The 17,422-nt window shown below is 46.3% G+C and overlaps 1 protein-coding gene across 1 annotated transcript; it reads left to right on the top strand.

Moving 5' to 3' along the window:
* The first annotated feature begins 448 nt into the window (after positions 1-448).
* On the top strand, positions 449-17,130 carry BAG3 (BAG cochaperone 3). Its single transcript, XM_085064709.1, has 4 exons — positions 449-676; positions 11,790-12,146; positions 13,842-14,222; positions 15,827-17,130. The coding sequence occupies exons 1-4, from the start codon at positions 506-508 to the stop codon at positions 16,598-16,600; spliced, it is 1,683 nt and encodes a 560-aa protein (XP_084920835.1). The 5' UTR covers positions 449-505; the 3' UTR covers positions 16,601-17,130.
* Positions 17,131-17,422: the final 292 nt, after the last annotated feature.

Raw genomic sequence — 17,422 nt, 5'->3', positions numbered from 1 at the left:
GGCAGGGAGTTCTGGGGAGGAGCTCTGAGCTTTCTCTCCCTGCACGGGGCAGTCGGTCGGAGTTGCTTTAGCAGAGTGCCGAGGGCTGCGCGCTGCCCAAGGACGGGCTCGGGGTGCGGCAGGGACCGGCCGGGGCAGGAGGCAGCTCGGCTGCTCCACTCGCCCCGCGCTGCCCGTGGCGAGCAGCCCTGCACACAGAGCCGCCCGCGCCGTCCCGGGGACGCCTGCAGCTCCCGGGGCGTTCCCAGCGAGCCCGTCCCGGTGCCCCGGGGGGCTGCCGAGCAGCGCTGGACACAGCCAGAAGTTTCCAGCCGGCGGCTCCTCGACCGTCCCCCGCCCTCCTCCTCCGCGTCCCGCCCCTCGTCCCTCCCCCGCCACCGCCCCCCGCGCCGCCGTTTCCAGACAGTTCCAGCCCCGCGCCCCCGCCCCCCGGCCCCGCGGCGGATAAAGCGCCCGGCGCCGCTCCCCGCCCGCACTGCCCCGCTCTCGGCGCGCCCGGCCCGCCATGAGCGCCGCTGCGCAAACCCCGCCGCCACCGCAGATGGAGGGCAGCGCCGAGCCGCTGCCCCCCGGCTGGGAGATCAAGATCGACCCGCAGACAGGCTGGCCCTTCTTCGTGGATCACAACAGCCGCACCACGACCTGGAGCGACCCGCGGCTGCGGGCCGCGCCGCAGGTAGGGCGGGCGGGCTGCCCGGGCTGAGGGGGGTCGGGGGCCGCGCTCCCCCCGCGCGTGGCGATGCGGTGAGGGCAGGAGCTGCCTTTTGTCTCTGACGCACTGCAGTCCCTTTTTTGTGCATTAAATCATTTGATACCTCGGCCCTGTGATGTTTATTTAAAGTTGGATAAGTCCGCCCGGCCTGCCAGGGGAGAGGCGAACCTGATTTATTTTTCAGCTGTGAACTGTCCAGACGGTGAATGCCTTTAAAAAAGGAGAGATCTAGCCCAGATTCCGACTTTTTTTTTTCTTGCTCTTTTTCCTTTTCCGTGGTCCCAAACTCTCGGGGCAGCTGCCGCTCCGGTTTTGTTCCTTAGCACGCTCGGGAAAAGCCGCATTCAGTCCAAATATGTCCATGGAAGGCGAGGCGCGGCCGGGAGCGTGGCCGGGGTTTCACCGGAGCCCTCAGCAGTGACCCTTTCGGGCCAGCCCGCCGGGGTTTGGGGAATACAGCTCATTCCTTGCGGGAATGCAGCCCTCTGACCCGACAGCGCGGCGGCTGTGGGCAGAAAGTGCTGGAAACTTGAGCGAAGTAGGAGCTGCCTGGTGGGAAAGCGATTCCCCCGGGGTCTCGGCGCGCTTCGCTGCGCGGAGCACCGCGGAACGCCGAGCAAGCCGGGCTGCCCCGAGCTGCCCCGAGCTGCCGGGATGTTCCTCCTGGCCAGGGGCTCGGGCACGTCCCGGGCACGGAGCTCCGCGAGGCTGGACCGGGCACGGAGCTCCGCGGGGCTGGACCGGAGCCCGGAGCCGGGGAGGGGCCGCGCCGGGGAGCAGCGGCTGCTGAGGGGCGGCCTGGGGGAGCCGGGCAGCGGCGGGGACGGAGCCGAGGGAGCTCCGGGGAACTCAGGGACGGCAGGGCTGGAGCCGCGGGAGCTCCGGGGAGCTGAGGGACGGCAGGGATGGAGTCGCGGGAGCTCCGGGATGGAGCCCCGGCTCCGTTTCACTGCGGGAAACGGGATGCGGCTGTAGCAGACCTGTTGGAACTTTTTCTCCCATTGCCTTACGTGCAGCGTAAGGAGCGAAGCGCTCGAGAAGTGTTAATTATTTTAAGAACTTACGGTTTCTTAAAATAGTAGTTGCCCGGTTTGCGAGCGCAGACCGTGACTGAAAGCTCGGTGTCAGAGCAGCTGGCGTTGAAAAGGAAGGGACGAACTTCTCAATCACGAATTAACCCCCTTTGGAGCTCTTTGAGTGCTAGTTCGTTTGATCTCGAAATAAATTCTAGTAACAATACACAGAGGTCTTAGAAAAATGTTATTTGATAATACGAATAGTGAGACTAGCATAGGAAAAAGTGTTTTGTCTCCTTTTTGGAGGCACCTGTTAACAGTGGCTGTGATGGTAGTAAAAATAAGTACTGTGGCTTTTGTAACCATAGGATGTACTTGAGAAGAAAAGTGTGCTGTTTATTTAAAGGCTTTTGTTCCAGGAGTATCACTTGAGACTAACCCATTTAGCAGAACAGTCAGATTCAAGCTGCTTTCAATAATAGTGTGAAGAGAGTTGGAAATTCTCTGATGGATCAGTCCTCTGCTCGACTGAGTGCCTGAAACAAAACAAATTTTCACCCCTACCTCGTGTGAAATCTCTGGTAATGAAAAGTGCTTCTGTGCCGTTTCTGCCAGTTCACAGGGGTTATCACAGGTACAAAAAGTTGCACCTGCTTTTGAACAGCTCTCGTGGGATACACTTTTTTCCAAACAGGAAAATCTGTTACTGTTGGCTGTAAGCAGGAATGTGTGCTTTGGGTTTGTTCACTGAGAGAAATGACTCCAGAGATGAATTGTTGATTTTTTGGGAGTTCCTATCTAAAAAACTGCTCCAGTTTGTGGTGATAAAATTGTGTGTAACTGCTTTCGTAGAGCCATTCGTCAGAGCCTTGAGCTAAGTGTATCTGCTGGAATTCATGGACAGCTGCTGAAATCATCAGTTTGAGTATTTCAACAAAATGTTGTTGTATTTCACAAGGACAGGTACTAGTCAGCAAAATAATCTTAGAATCAGGCCCAAGGAAAATATGTCTCTTCCTAAATAATATTTTTCTTAGCTAGGCAATGCCAAGGAAGGCAAATTAGCCACTGACATTGAATTTCAAATCCAGCAAGGATTTTTGAAGACACCAGACTTCTGTTAATACCTAAACAGGTAGGAAGGACATAATCACACATGAGAGCAGAAAAAGAGACTTGATGGTGAGAGCTTTCTGATTTCCTTCATTCTCAGTCTAGTTCAAAAGAGAACTTGGGATTTTAGAAGTGATCTGAGAATGACAAAAGCTGACTGCATGTGTCAGACTTCATGCATCTTCTCAAGGGTGATTATGCAAAGATCAAACTTGTGCTGACTCCGTCACTTCATTGCTTTTGCTGAATTGTGACAGTGAGATTAGCAATTTTTACCACCTTTAAGGTGGTCTTGCCCTGTATCTGCCAATATTCTCTGTGTGTGTGTTTCCTTTCTGAAGAGATTAGGCAATGAAACAAGGTATTACACTGTAAGTGGACAATGAGTGGAGCACAGATCTAGGGCTGACTGAGCTTTTCTAGCTAAGTAATAATATAGCTGAGACAGTGTCATAGTAAAGTCCTGTTGTTCCCAAGTGCTTGATCTTGGTCTTCTCACTTACCCTGGGCTTAACATCAGTGTAGCCATGCTGACTGCAGTGCTCTGTGCCAGATACATAATCAGGTAAAAGTTGAAGTGGCTCTTCTGAAATTTTAACCCATGACAAAGCCATTTTAAAGCAACAAAACCAGACCTTGATTTTGCATTTTACTCTGTCTTTTAGATGCATTTGTGAATTCAGATGGCTCTCTGTTATTTCCTCATTCTGTCTGGCGTGTTTTTTTTTTTTACCCACATGAAGGATAGGAGTTCTTCCTCTGCATGTTTGTCTCTGGTACGTGTAAAAAATCACTGCAGCATAAGGATGGATTAGAGAGCCCTTCATGAGAATGAGGAGAAAAATCTCTTGTTGTTTCAGTGAGAAATAAGGGATGACTTTGCAAATGACAGAAAAATATTTATTAATGAGACTTCCGGGTAGACTCATGATTTTTTTTCAAGGGTCTGATTAGGTAACAGTAAGACATTCAAGGAGTAAAGTACAGTCAATACTTTGAAGATGTGTATACCTCCTTTTACTAAAAATGTATTTACTAGCAGTGTCACTCTTTTTTTTTTCTTTGGTAGAATTACTCATTTCCAATGCTTATTTATTGTAGTTATTTTCTGTGCTGAAGGCATCACAGCTCCACATACTTCCTGCAGGATTGTCTTATGACATTAAATTGTTAATTTGGCATTCCCCAAAGTGTTGATAAAACCAGATTGCATTTAAAGAAGAAAACAAAGAAGGTATAGGTGTTCATCAATGCCCCTTCTATCTGTTGTTTCCACATGCAGTAAACCCCCTGGGAAATAATGCAGCTAAAAACAAACCAAAGGAATTGGCTGTGCTGGGCTTCACTGAAGGGATATTGAAGTGATCAATAGCTCACTGGTGCCTTGGGTTGGAGCTGAAAGCTGCAGCAGCCAGGCTCGAGTCAGGGAGCAGCCATAAAAGTGATCTATGATAAGTATTGGCTGCAGCAATGACTGCACAGGCCTAAACAAAGGAAGAAGAAGCCATCTCACCCTCCTGCAGATGCTTCTTTGGGGAACAGCTAACTACACCTAAGTTTGCATCCTCTCCCTTCATGACTGGTGCATCTCTTTTCTCTCTGCTTCCCCAAATAAGTCTTAAGTCACTCAATTCGCATCTCTCTAGCAGTGGACTTATTTTTGAGCACTGACTGCTCACGGTCAAGTTGGCTGAAAAATCCTTGGTAGACCAAATTAGAAATGGCACTGAGAGGTCAGAACAGCCTCTCTGAAGCTGCACTTCTCACAGTGGTTCTCCTCAGGGGAAGGGAATGTGAGGTCAGCTTAGCTAACAATTAAGGTCTCTTCCACCTGCAGTGTTTTTACATTCCTAATGCTGATGTGCATTCTGTCAGGCTAATAAGGCAGTTACTGGATTAAAAAGGTACTGCCCAGAGAAGGCATAATAGGTAGGAGTGGTAAAATCATCAGTAGGGGATTTTTGGAAGGTTGTGTCCTGGCTTTGTCCAGATTCCCTGCAGCTGCTTTGTGTAGTTATTTAAAGCCCCCTTTGACAGAACAGGGTGAGCAGGGAGTTAAGTTGAGATATCAATTAACCTGAAAACAAGGGGTGGAGCTAATTGGAAATAAGAGACAGGAGCATGAAGAAGTGATACTGGAGATAAAGCAAGAGGAAAAGCAGAGAAGGTGTTGCAGGGCTCTGTGTAACTCCTGGCGCCATGTACCTCTTATCTAAAGGACAAAGGAGGAATACTTGTGCCAGGTGGCAGCATTCTTACCTAGGAATTGTATTTTTAACACTTGTATGCACAGGCAGAACTTTTCCATGACTACGTGGCAAAAATAGCATTGTTCCCACTTGAGCCATGATAAGGCAGGTAACAATCCAATGTGCTTTGGGGTGTGCAGACAGTATCACTCTCTAGGTAAGATGTGGCCTCTCTTCATGCCAAGGTAAAGGTAAATGTAAATTAGAAATGGCTTGTTCACACAGATCACATTACTTAATTACAGACAAAAAGTGCTGTGTCTTAGATATGTTGTAGAAACTGTTGGTTTGATTTTTATTTTTCTTCTTGGTTTTACAGACAGGAAAATCACGCATGGGGCGGGGAAGCAACTTGTCAGACATCACCCAGTAGGCTGGGTAGCATGAAAATGTGTTTTTGATGGCTGATGGCAAAGCCTTATAATTAATAAATGGGGTGCAATCTAGCAAGTGCTTTTATAGTGTTGGAAAATTGCTCTTTAAGGAAGTGAAGTCAGAAAACTGCTGTATGTAAAATGAAATTTTAGGTGAAAATGTGGAGCCTGACTATAAACAGTGAAATTCACAGCCCACTCTTCAACCATTATCAGCTTATTCTCCTTTTTTTATGAGGCATTGTTTTGCTAATTCTTGAGGCTTGTGCTTTCTGATGTATTTCAGATTCCTGGGTCATAACTAATAGGAAAGCAACAGGTTGACCACCTGCTTCTTAGGTGAACAGGCAGTGAACAGAAATAACTGAATAAAGTTTCATTCTCTTTGCCCTTGACAAGGATATTTCTGTTAGTGCTCTAAAGGGCTTTTCTCTAACTCCATCCCCTAAAGCTGGTGGGGTGGGTGGTGATTCCAGCTCTCCTAAGAGTGCTCTGGTCCTGGTAGCAGTCATTGTTTCTTTCTCCAACATGTTCAGTTTGGCCCATCGGGTGTTTTTGGTGCCAACTTCCACTCATGGGCACACAGGGCAGGTGTTGTCATGTCTGCACCAAGGCATTTTAGCTGAAGAAACATTCCTCTTAGTGATTAAAACAGGACAGGTTTTGTTCTGGAACAAGATGGATCTGCAAGATAACAAATATATCTGTTCCAGTAAGACTCTGTTCTGAAGAGCTTAGGATTAGTTTTCACGTTCAGTTTTTAGTAGTGTTTATTTATTTCTAATGGCATCAGTTAGAGCAAATGTTAATGTAATGCTTGTATAATACAACTTGGTAATTACAAGAGAGAACAAAAGGCCTGTTTGCCTACACATGTGTATGTTGGGAAATAAAACTCAGCACTCAGCAAGGAGAACATCAAAAGCAGCTTGGCCTGTAATTGGGTTACATGATGCGACTGACACGAAGTTCTACTGAGACAGCTCATGCAACTAAGCTTATTCATGGTTTCCTTCAGTCATTAGCTAATGATATCTTGCTAAATGCCTATGTGCTCAGTGCATATATTTAAGCACAAATTGTGAGTAAAAGGGTGAGAATGCAAATGTCTGCAGCAGCTGAGGCAGGGCTGCAAGAAGTTTGGAGTCAGCACTGAGAGTAAATCACTGGGTACCTTCCAACTCGTGTAGTTCTCTGGGAAGTGTTAGTAAAGCCCAGCTCATGCTGATGCTGTGCTATTAATATGTTCAAACACAAAGCACTGGTGAAGAACTTCTTCTTGGAAATACTTGGGATATGCTGATTTATGTTGGTAGCAAAGGTAGTCTACTTTTGTAGTTGATGTAACAGAAGAAAAAAAGGTCTGGCCTAAAGTAAAGTACAAGTGGATGTGGAATCTGGTTCCAGTGGTTAAAGTTTTGCCTTTCTATGACAAAAAATGGTATTTTCTTTAATAAACAGAGTAGTGATTTCATTCTTAGTTTTGAATACTGGCTACCACTTGCTTTTTTGGTTATTCATGGCAATTTCAGATAAAATACGCATGTGTGCGAAGAAACCTTGGTTGTTACATGCCACTCAGTTATATTGCTGTATTTGATTGTGAAAGAACAGAACCATTCTATTCCCTTCTTCCTAAACATAAAGGATCTGGGCTTAAAATCATGGAAGGTATATTCTCAAGTCAGATTTTGTCAGGTACTGGCATTTTCTCAGTCATTTGAGCAACCAGAATAATTCTGTTTGCATGGTGCTCCTTACAGCAGCAGCTTACAAGTTCAGAATGACACTGAAGTTAGTGCAGTGGACCATCTGTTAGCATACAGAAAGATGTTTAATCTCTTGGCAGTGTTGGTAAATTATGTTTTCTCTTTCTAGAGAATATTTACAAAGCAGGTACAATTTAAATACTTGCACTGCTGCTCTGGGAGAGCTACAGAGGTGCTGTAATACGTGCTTTAGAGACCTGAATTGCCTGTACTGCAAATAACATCAGTACAGGTTAAGAAAAATGCAAGAATGCAATGGCAGCAAAGCTGGCTTTTAAACTTTATTCTGTAGAGCATTTTAGTATTTGTGGAATGAAAAATGTATTATGTAAGGAGTCTCTAAAGGGAGATTCTGAGTTTGATACAGCTATTCAAGTCATCTGACATCCATACAGAATATTTTGACAAATTTAATATGAATGGTACAACCATCTGGAAAACTCCAATGGCAATTTGCTGGCATCAGCAGTGACTGAATTTGCAGGTTTCTGTGTTTGAGTCTGGAATAACACTTGAGCACACTTGGGGCACACTAGGAGTTATGCCATTATCCACTCCAGATAGTCCAGCTGTGCTGGGAATCCTGGTGCAAGGTTGTGTTTTTTCTCTTGCTGTTGCTTTTTCCATTCCACCGGCTCATGACTTCAGAACTCACTTAAAATGGGAGCAAGTTGGAGATTTCAGTGTCAGTCCTGACAGTGCCCTTCCCATGGGAAGCCAGAAGTAGGATGTGGGGGTATGAAGTGTTTTTTCCAGTTGCACAACTCGTGCTGGCTGCACCTTTATTTATCCTGGTGATGGCCTCACAACAGAAACGCTCACCCTCATCCCGAGAGGTGTGAGTGCTGTCCCTGCTCCTGAGCAGATCTCCAGGCACAGCTCCACTGTCCCTCCTGCAGCTGGGCCAAAACTCTCATTTGCCTGGATGTCATGGCTTGTCTCAGCACCTCCTGAAATGCTGCATTGGGTTTGAGTTCCTGTGGGTGTTTCAGGCTACCTGAAGTGTAGTCTAGGACTGTTGTCAAAATTTCTGAGCTGCTCTTGAGTTTTTGCGCTCCCTTCTCTTGAGGGTTTCTGGCTCATAAAGGTAAATGGTGTGATCACAGGTGGGGTTGCTGCAGTGCTGAAAGTCAGTCCTGCTACTTACTAAAAATGAATTGATATTCTGCTTGTAGCTGCTCTCAATTTTAAGCAACTTGTTGTTTCTGTCAGTGAGGGCAGGAGAAGTTTGCTTCAGTTTGGTTTAATATGGAAAACTGAGTTGGGTTCCTGTTTTTATACTTAAACCAGGCAGAATGATGAACCAAGACTTGTCATTCATTTGTTGGTCACTTCTCTTTGTGCAGATTTGTGTTAAATGTGAGCTCTGGGCCTTTTCCAGGTAACAGGTTTGTTATATAATGACAATGAACTGTGTGTGATAGAAGGCAAATGAAAACAAAAAACAGCTATTTTTTTGTTGTGCTGGCTGTGCTGTGAAACAGGGAATTAAAGCATTAGGAGGGAATCCAATCCATGAATTTATTCTCTGTAGTGTTACGATGAGAGTTTTCCAGAGTTTGATTCCATTCCTCCCCCTTGCCACAGTGTCCCCAGGCACACCTGAGCCTCTCCTGAAGTCTCCCAGAACCTGTCTGCCCAGGCTGGAAACACAGGCTCCCCTGCACAGAGCTGCTTTGGCCAGAAGTCTGGAGATGGGGACATTGAAATCTGCACGCACTCACTGTTGTGTTGGATTCTCACTAAATACAGACCCAAACCACTGGCAGCATCTCCCTGAACCCAGGACCTCCTTAGTCTTTGGCTGTGGTGTCATTCCCCAGCCATGGGAGTTTCAGAATATGTGGGTTGTCCATGCTTGTGATTGTGGGACAGTGAGAAGAAAAGAAGCAGGAAAGAAAAAAGGTTAGAGATGTGGTGATAGAAACTGGCTAATGTAAGCAACTGTGTGTGGAGTTAAGTATTAATTAGTGTTGAGGGGAACAGTGTAGATCAGGAAGTGCAGTTGTGATGAGAGCACCTTTCCTAAACCTGATCTCTGCCTCGGAGGCATTGATGGTGGGAAAAACAAGGACGCTGCGTTTGTTCTTTTACCGAAGGCTGTTCCAGTATGACTGCACAGTTCAGAGGCCTCTGTGGTTAGACCTGACTACAGGGGAAAAAAGCCTGCAACAAAGGACCAACTTGAAATAGTAACTTTCCACAGGAGCAGCACAGGTTGTCTGAAGCTGTAAGAATACGTGAGAAATCATGGGAGTATAGTCTATTAAAAAAACCAAACAGAAAACAACAAAACAAAAACCCCCAAAGTATTGACAGAAGCTTTACTTCATTTATGAACTGGATGGTTTGAAAAAGCAGTCCAACCTGATTTGGCTTTGGGTTTGGGCTGCTTCTTTTGTATTTCTTAGCAGGGCTTAAGTTGTGGTGGCAGATTTCTCAGATTGCTGAGAAGGTTCAAAACAAGGGCAGCCTCGTGGGTCTGAGCATGATGATGAGGGGAAGCCCAGGGCTGGATTCCCAGGGGGCTCCTGCAGGGTGGGGGCGAGTGGGACACTGTCCATGTTGAATGATTTATAATTGTGGGCTACTCCAGAAGATTGGAGGTCTTATCCCCAAATGGAGGCATTAAAGACAATGCAGACCCCAAAACTATTCCCTTCAGGCAGTTCTGTACACTTGCTTTGTACAGCAAAGCAAGTTTGGCTGATGAGCTCCTCAAGCCAGGGCATCTGTAGGTGCTGCTGTCCCACCCAGCTCCTAAACCCTTCCCAGCACCGACCCTTCCCTCAGAGCCGCTGCAAGTGAGAGAATCTCCTTTTTATAGCGGTGGGAGCTGTGGCTGTAGGTGGGGTGGCCGCTCGGGTTACTCCGGCAGGGACACTGCCGAGCAGCTGGCGCTCACAGAATGGCCCCAGTCAGTCAGCACAGCACCAAGGTGCTCCTTCCCTCTGGGAATCATCACTGCCCTCCCAGCCCGGCTCTGGAGCATGCTTGGCTCCAGCACGGCCCTGCATTGTTGTCAGCTGAGCACACCTCAGGGTTATTTTCCAGCAAATACAGTTTGCTGACGTAAGGCTGCATCCCTGCAGATCCTGGGGGGCCTGTGGGGTCAGGGTTATGGTGGTGGAAGGTGAAAGAGCAAGTGCTGGTTGGTGTGGGGGGTTCTGAAACCCACAGCCAGGCTGCGTGCGGCAGAGGAATATGTGGTTTCCTGGTAGGGTGAATTTCAAGTGACTCATCTGTGGATCCTGGTGCAGACCTTGGCATGAGATCATCCTTGTTCTGCAGCTGGGAAAGCCAACTTCACATTGCTTCTCTCTGCGAACTTTCTAGGCCTGGCTCTCCTCTGTGCCTCTTCCAGAATTCTTCCTTTGTGGAGGTTTTTTTTTTAATGAGTAAAAGGAAATGGAACACTAGGGCTCAGACTTTGAACTTGTTCCTTTCTGTGTGTTTTGTCCTCTTTAGCTTACGTAAATAACAGCCTTTATTCAGTGCAGTTTCATTGTTAAGAGGAATTCTCAAAAATCACTTTTGAGGTTATACTGTCGTATAGGAAGAACACTGATAATCTGGTTGGTAAAACAGTAAATTCCTAATGAATTAGTATGTTAATGTGTACAGGAGCAACATGAAATATTTTTGCAGCTTAAACACCCCTTTAAAAATAGGGTTTCCAACACTTGCACCATATGTCCCCTTATTAAATTCTCCTCTTACTGAATAATGACATTACCCTCTGAATGACAGAGGTGCTTGTTATATGATCTGACTTAGAGATACATCTGGAACTTGGCCCTTGCGGGGTCTCAAAATAGAATGACCGATGCAGGAAGAACTTACTAGAGGACTTGTGAGGGCTCTTAGTACAAACCACTTCCACCCTTGCCAGGGCTTTGACATTGTCCAGGGAAAGTACTCAGACAACGCAGGGATTTTTAAATCTTGATTTTCAGTGTTTTCCTCTTTGTTAAACTATCATGTCTTCCCCTTCCCTCTCCCTCAATATTTACTGAACCAGATCCTCCTTAGCTGGAAGTGAATATATTTTCAGTGTGCAGTGTCAGTATTTCTTCAAATAGCCAGTGGGAAGAACAATACCAACAAAATTTGTGCTTCTACTGGGATTAGTCTTCCTTGCAAGTGTCTTTTCAGATGTAGCACAGATGTGTTCTGCGAGGTGCTGAGAAATGGCTCTTGTCCCATGGGCATTTGTTTGAATTGGATGAGATCCCTCTGAAGAGGGTGGGCTGCTGGCTAAATGCTAGTGATACATGATAAACACTCACTTGTGCTTTGAAATACCTGCCTAAGTCCAACTGAATTTCTTACTTATGAGAAGTGGAGGTAAAAGCCCCACACATAAGCAGATTTTTTAGCTTCCTCCCCTTGCCTGCAGTGTCAGCACCTGCTGTTGGCTGCCCTGCACAGGCCTGAGAGGGTCTGAGCTCCTCACACGCAGCTGATGCTGCTTTTAGGACAGCCCTTTAGGGCAGCTTTCCCCTACCGTGTTTGTTGAGCTACCAACAAGCGCCCTGTGATGTTTTTCCCTTCAGGAAGGCCAGTCCTCAGCCAACGGCCCATCTCGCGACAGCCCCAAGCAGCCGGCGGCCCGAGAAGGACACATGGGCTACCCAAAGCTCCGGGCTGGCTACATCCCCATCCCCGTCATCCACGAGGGCATCGACGGCCGGCAGCAGCACCCCTGCTTCTCTGCCCAGCAGCCAGCGCCGCAGAGGTACAAGACAGAGGCCGTGCCCGGCCCGGGGCAGGCACAGGCACCGCCCAGGGGGGCCTATGGTGGCCCCGAGTCCCCGGGCAGGGGCCCGGCGGAGGCGGCCGCGGCCGACAAGCAATGTGGACAGACACCGGCAGCTGCGGCGGCCCCGGCGCCGGCCACGCTCGGACCCGAGGTGAGTGTCGGCATTGCTGGGCTCTGCTTGCAGTGGGCTCTGCAGCTTTTATGGCCTGAACGTCACACGGGGAGCTTAGCCCTCGGAGAGCCCGGCTCGCCGCAGGATTGCGTTTTCCCAGTGCTCCCAGGGTGTTGGAAGTGCACAGTCATGGCGGTATAAATATGTATGGGTTTATTCTAGCGTCGCCCACTTTGGTTCTGGGATGATTCTGATGAGATAAATGCAGAGCTGAGCAGGCCCTGTGGCAGGGGAGGGTTGTTTTAGGGTTTAGGCAGGTTCCCCCACAAGTGGAGTGTGCAGACAAGCCTCTTGTGTTCTGCACCATGAGTCAAACTGGGTGAGCAAAGTGGGAGAGACAAGTGTCCAGTCAGGTAACAACCCAGGCCACTTCAGAAGTCCTTTGCTTCCTAATTTCATATTTCAGTTGTATAAACTGTATGGATTTACATATGCACAGATCTGAAAGTGAATTGTGAAGTATTTTTGTCCTTCAGTGGCATGTGAAAATATTTTCAGTCTATGAACTTCTTTGGAAAAAAGTCACCCTGCTTGTTTTGTGTTTCAGAAGGTGGGATTTTTGGCCTGCTCTCTGTAGAGAATTAGCAAATTGGTATTTTTATAATATATGGAAAACATAAGCCTCATTTTTATTCAAAGTAAGATGAGCAGGAAATTCAGCTTTCACCAAGCTGAAAACATATCAGGTCTGTAATTCAGCAGTGGTGACATCTTTGAAACCCATTTGGAGCTTGAAGAATGTAATTAAAATCCTGTTGGCAGGTTTCTCAGCTGTCTTGACTAACCATGCCTGTCCATGCAGTACCTGGACAAGAGGCTCAGCTTTTCCTTTTTCCCACTCTACACAGTTTTGCCTTGTTTGCAGAGTGGCTTTAGGAATGTGTCTCCTGAGCCACTTACTTGGAGCTAACCAGGGAGGACCTCAGGACCTGCTGCTGCGCATTTGGGCAGTGTAGGTGCCAAGTGACCAGAGCCTGTGTTGGTGACTCTAAACTCCCTGCCAGCAGTGCCACTGATGCTGCTCTAGTGCAAACCAGCATTTATTTATTCAAGATTGCTGTTCCATGGGCAGTGGAGCAGTTTATCAGCACCAAAAGAGGGATCTTGTTCCCCCTTCTCTGATGCTTTGCCTGCCTTCTCCTCATCCAGCTCCAGTCTGACCTTTCACAGGAGAGGGAGGAAAGGGGAATTGGCTCAATCTGCATTGCCATAGCCTGCTACCAAATTAATGACATGCTCTAAAAAGCTCAACAAAACATACAGACTCTGTTAGTGTGGCCAGGATCAGAAGTCAGTGTTGTGTGCTTTCAGGGTTTTGGGGTTGTCTCCAGCACGTAATTTGTTTGCTTAGCTTCAGTTTACCTCAAATTTAACAGGTTTAGACAGGAACAGCCATGCAAAAGTAGCAAACATTGTGACTGAGCATCCACTCCCTGCTCATTTCAGGGCTGGGAATGCTGTAGCTCAAGTTCCTGCTTGTTATAATGATGCTCTCACAACTTCTGTGGTTTGTCTAGTGAGGCCCTTGGCCAAAAGAACAGAGAAATGGAGTCCTTGCATGCTGGAAACACGAGTTCAGTTTCTGTCATGACTGCCTCCTTTTCTCTTTGGAGATAGAGTACTGTGAGCCCAAAATGGTTAAAATTTAATAATGGATTTTTGTTTTCATGGCAGCCTCAACCTCCTGGAGCATCTGACTCTCCAACAGCTCCCCCTCAGACCTCTGGCAGACCCAACGCAGGGAGCCATCCTCTCCCTCGCGGTTACATCCCAATCCCAGTGATCCACGAGAACATGCCTCGCCAGCCAGCACAAGCCTACCACCAGGCACAGAAGACCCACTACCCTGCCCAGCAGAGCGAGTTCCAAGCCCACCAGCCGGTGTTCCACAAAATCCAGCCTGAGGAGAGGGAGCCCAAGGCGGCGCGGGCGCAGTCTCCGTTCAGAGTGGCTCAGAGAGGCTCCTCCAGTCGGGAGAGCTCCCCGGCCAGAGTCAGCAGCCAGATGCAGCCCCAAACTCCCATCCGAGTGCAGACAGTAGTAGACAGACCCCAGGTATGTAGAGTGGGGAAATGAATCACCTGCCAGGGCCTTGAGTGTGGCTAGAGCTGAAAAATGAGCTTGTACTAACACATACATGAAAGCACTTAAAGCAGTCTCCATTTCTAGATTTAAGCAGACTGGAAGACTCTGAGATAAGCAGCAAGTTGCCTTTCCACCTGTCAGGACTGTGGTGGATCACTGAAATGTGATTTAACACACGATTTGATCTTCTCTTGTCAGAGTATAATTTGGTGTAATTACACTGAGGTCACTGGTGTTGCATTATGTTTATGAGAAGAAAACCAGGTGTGTGGGATTTGTGACATCTATGTAAATATACTTCACTGATGTCTCAGAGCCATTTAGGGATAGCATCAGATGCACAAAGTAATTTTGGCTGTGAAGAAGGAGGATAAGCAAAATCTAGTGCTTTTTCTTCTTCTGACTTGAAGCATGCTCTTGGTCATAGAACCTGCTGCTCATTGAATATTTTTTCCATGTTAAAATTCTTCCTAAAACTGCAATTAAAAGTCTACTGAGAATTAGAGAACTATGATGGAATGGGGTATGTACAGAAACAAACCTTGATTTCCTCTCTGGAGATGTTTCACATTAAAAATGACAGGAGGAGAATTAGGTTAATATTTTTAAAAACCCAGGTGCTAGGAAAAAGCAAGGAAGACTTGCGATTTAATAGCATATTCTAGGTCAGGGCTCATTTATTTTTGTGGGTGAGAGTTTGCACTCCCTAATCAAATTTTGTGTTAAACGGGCAAAGCAGTAACAGATTGTCAGTGCAGGCCATTTACTTTATTTGTTTTAAATAAAATAGAGATATTTTACTCCAGCTATTTATATCCATGAGAGCTGGATTTAGTATCTTTCAAAATCACTCTATATGGGCACAAGTAATTAAAAAGGGTGCCGGGGGAGGAAAATGCAGATATCACAAGTTTCAGTTTTCTTCTAAGATTACAAAACTAATCTCAATTTCAAGAGATTTCTGATTTAATGACAGATCTGGAGTAATCCCAAGGAGAGTCTCTAATCACTACAGTATAATAAGATTGACACAGTAACCTCTGTGTGTAAATAGGTTAAAGATCTAAAATAAGCACTAATAAAAAAAGGAATGTCCTGAAAACAGGAACAGGATGAGAATAGCCCAAAATGTGATTAAAACTCAGCAAAGTAGTTGGATTTTCAGGAAAGATGTGCCTTTAATAAATAACACAGGGGAATGAAATTTTGACTCTGTTGCAGTCAGCTGCAAGAAATCTCACTGTCTTAAGCAGGTGAAGGCTTTGCTCAAAGGTCCTGTCTTAAACTGCTCATGGGGCTGATTGTATTGAGCATGGGCATGATTTGGTGGGTTGAAATTTAATACTGTTTTTTTTATTGAAATTTAATATTGGCTGAAAATAATAGCTGTTCAGCACAGTGCTATTTTTCAGTTTAAAGCAGTAAAAATTCAGCAATGCTCAGGGAAGATAAATCATCTCGTGTGTGTGAAATTGCAGTGCTCAGAGTACAGAAAATTAGATGTTAGATTCCTTGTTCTTTAGAGGAAAATGAGGAGCATTGTGTCTCAACACAAAACTTGCCTTGCTCACCAGGTTTCTCAGCAACAAGTCCCAGCTCAGGAGCCACCAAGACCAGCCCCTCCTCCTGAAGTCAAGCCTGACAACAAGGCAGCCCCGCCGCCCGAAACGGAGGCACCCTCCACATATATCCCAATTCAGGTCACCCACCAAGAGCCAGAGCCTAAAGTACCACCCCAGAAGCCTCCAGCCACGGCAGACAAAGCTGATAAAAAGGCTCCTTCCCCAGCTAAGGTTGCTCCTCCCCAGGAAAAGCCTCCTCCTGAAGAAGTGGCACCGCCGAAGACGATGGAAACAGGAGAGCCTCAAAAGCATCCTGGTGTTTTGAAAGTGGAAGCAATCCTGGAGAAAGTACAAATGCTTGAGCAGGCAGTCAACTCCTTTGAAGGCAAGAAAACTGACAAAAAGTACTTGATGATTGAAGAGTATTTGACCAAAGAGTTGCTAGCCCTAGACTCAGTGGACCCTGAGGGTCGTGCGGATGTGCGCCAGGCCAGGAGAGATGGGGTAAGGAAGGTCCAGACCATTTTGGAAAAACTTGAACAGAAAGCAGAAGATGTCCCAGAACCTGTTCAAGTTGATGGACTTCAGCCAAATTTGCCAGAGCCTAAGCCACCACAGGAAATCATGGAGATTGAACCTGTGGTAGTCAAGAGCAAGGGAGATGCCAGTAATAAAAATGGTAAAGAGGAAAGCAAAATGGAAAGACATCAGCCTGAAACTAAGGAAGAAGTGTTTACCAATCTTGCCACCACGACAAACACATCCAGTAACCCAACTGAACCGTAGCCACGTGCTGAAATTCAAATCTCTCAGACTTTTATAACTTAAAGTGTGTTTAAGTGAATTTTAAGTTGCATGCATTTCCGGAGCTCTTTTCAACTGGTTTTAATCAACATAGCAGCTTGGGACACAGTAAACACTTTGTGGGGAAAGGAGGGATCTAGAAAGAAAGTAATGCATTTATCCTTTATTCTTACACTATGTAAAAGACGTTTCAGAAATAAACCCTGTACATTAATTGCTTTTAGACCAGCTGAGTGGGAAGAAAAAAGACTTCAGGGTTAATATTGATGCGTGTTGTTTAAGGTGTATTCTTTTGCAGGTGATTTTTGTAAAATCATTGGCCTGCATCATCAGAATACCAGTCCTCCTACAAGTATAGCCACTCTTAACAGTAATGTTTTTACTTTTAATGTTCACAGTTGGGCACTTTAATGATGGATAGAAAGTGTGTAAGAAACTGTAGGGATATTTATATGTGTGCAGGACTTCAATGCTATATTTTAAGAGGGAAATAAAATAATATGGAAGCCTAATTTAGTCTTGTGATTTTATAAGCTGGAAATGTAAAGGCAGTAATTAGTTTTAAGTACTCCTGTAAACACAGATTTGTCAGTGCAGCATCATAGTTGAAGTCTTGACAGCTGTTTTCTCATTAAGACCAAAATGTGCCTTTCTCCATTCACATCCTCCCTTCTGATGTTGTTGCTGTGTCACATCCTTGAGAAAGGAATTTGGCTTAGCATTTTCCCTCCCTCACCCTGGGGGAGTCACCATTCAACAGAAATGTTTATAACATTGAGATCTGTGTCTGCTGAGGTTGTCTTA

Source organism: Lichenostomus cassidix, chromosome 6 (assembly GCF_008360975.1).
Source record: "Lichenostomus cassidix isolate B80296 chromosome 6, HeHo_3.0, whole genome shotgun sequence".
Lineage (NCBI taxonomy): Eukaryota > Metazoa > Chordata > Aves > Passeriformes > Meliphagidae > Lichenostomus > Lichenostomus cassidix.
Note: the sequence above shows the minus strand (reverse complement) of the source record. Positions and strands in the feature narration are given on the sequence as shown.

What these genes read in the sequence shown, in the direction of transcription:
- BAG3 (XM_085064709.1), top strand. Translation starts at nt 506, where the DNA reads ATGAGCGCCGCTGCGCAAACCCCGCCGCCACCGCAGATGGAGGGCAGC. An exon ending in CGGCCACGCTCGGACCCGAG is followed by an intron (nt 12,147 to 13,841) that starts GTGAGTGTCGGC and finishes TTTTCATGGCAG; the next exon opens with CCTCAACCTCCTGGAGCATC. An exon ending in CAGTAGTAGACAGACCCCAG is followed by an intron (nt 14,223 to 15,826) that starts GTATGTAGAGTG and finishes CTTGCTCACCAG; the next exon opens with GTTTCTCAGCAACAAGTCCC.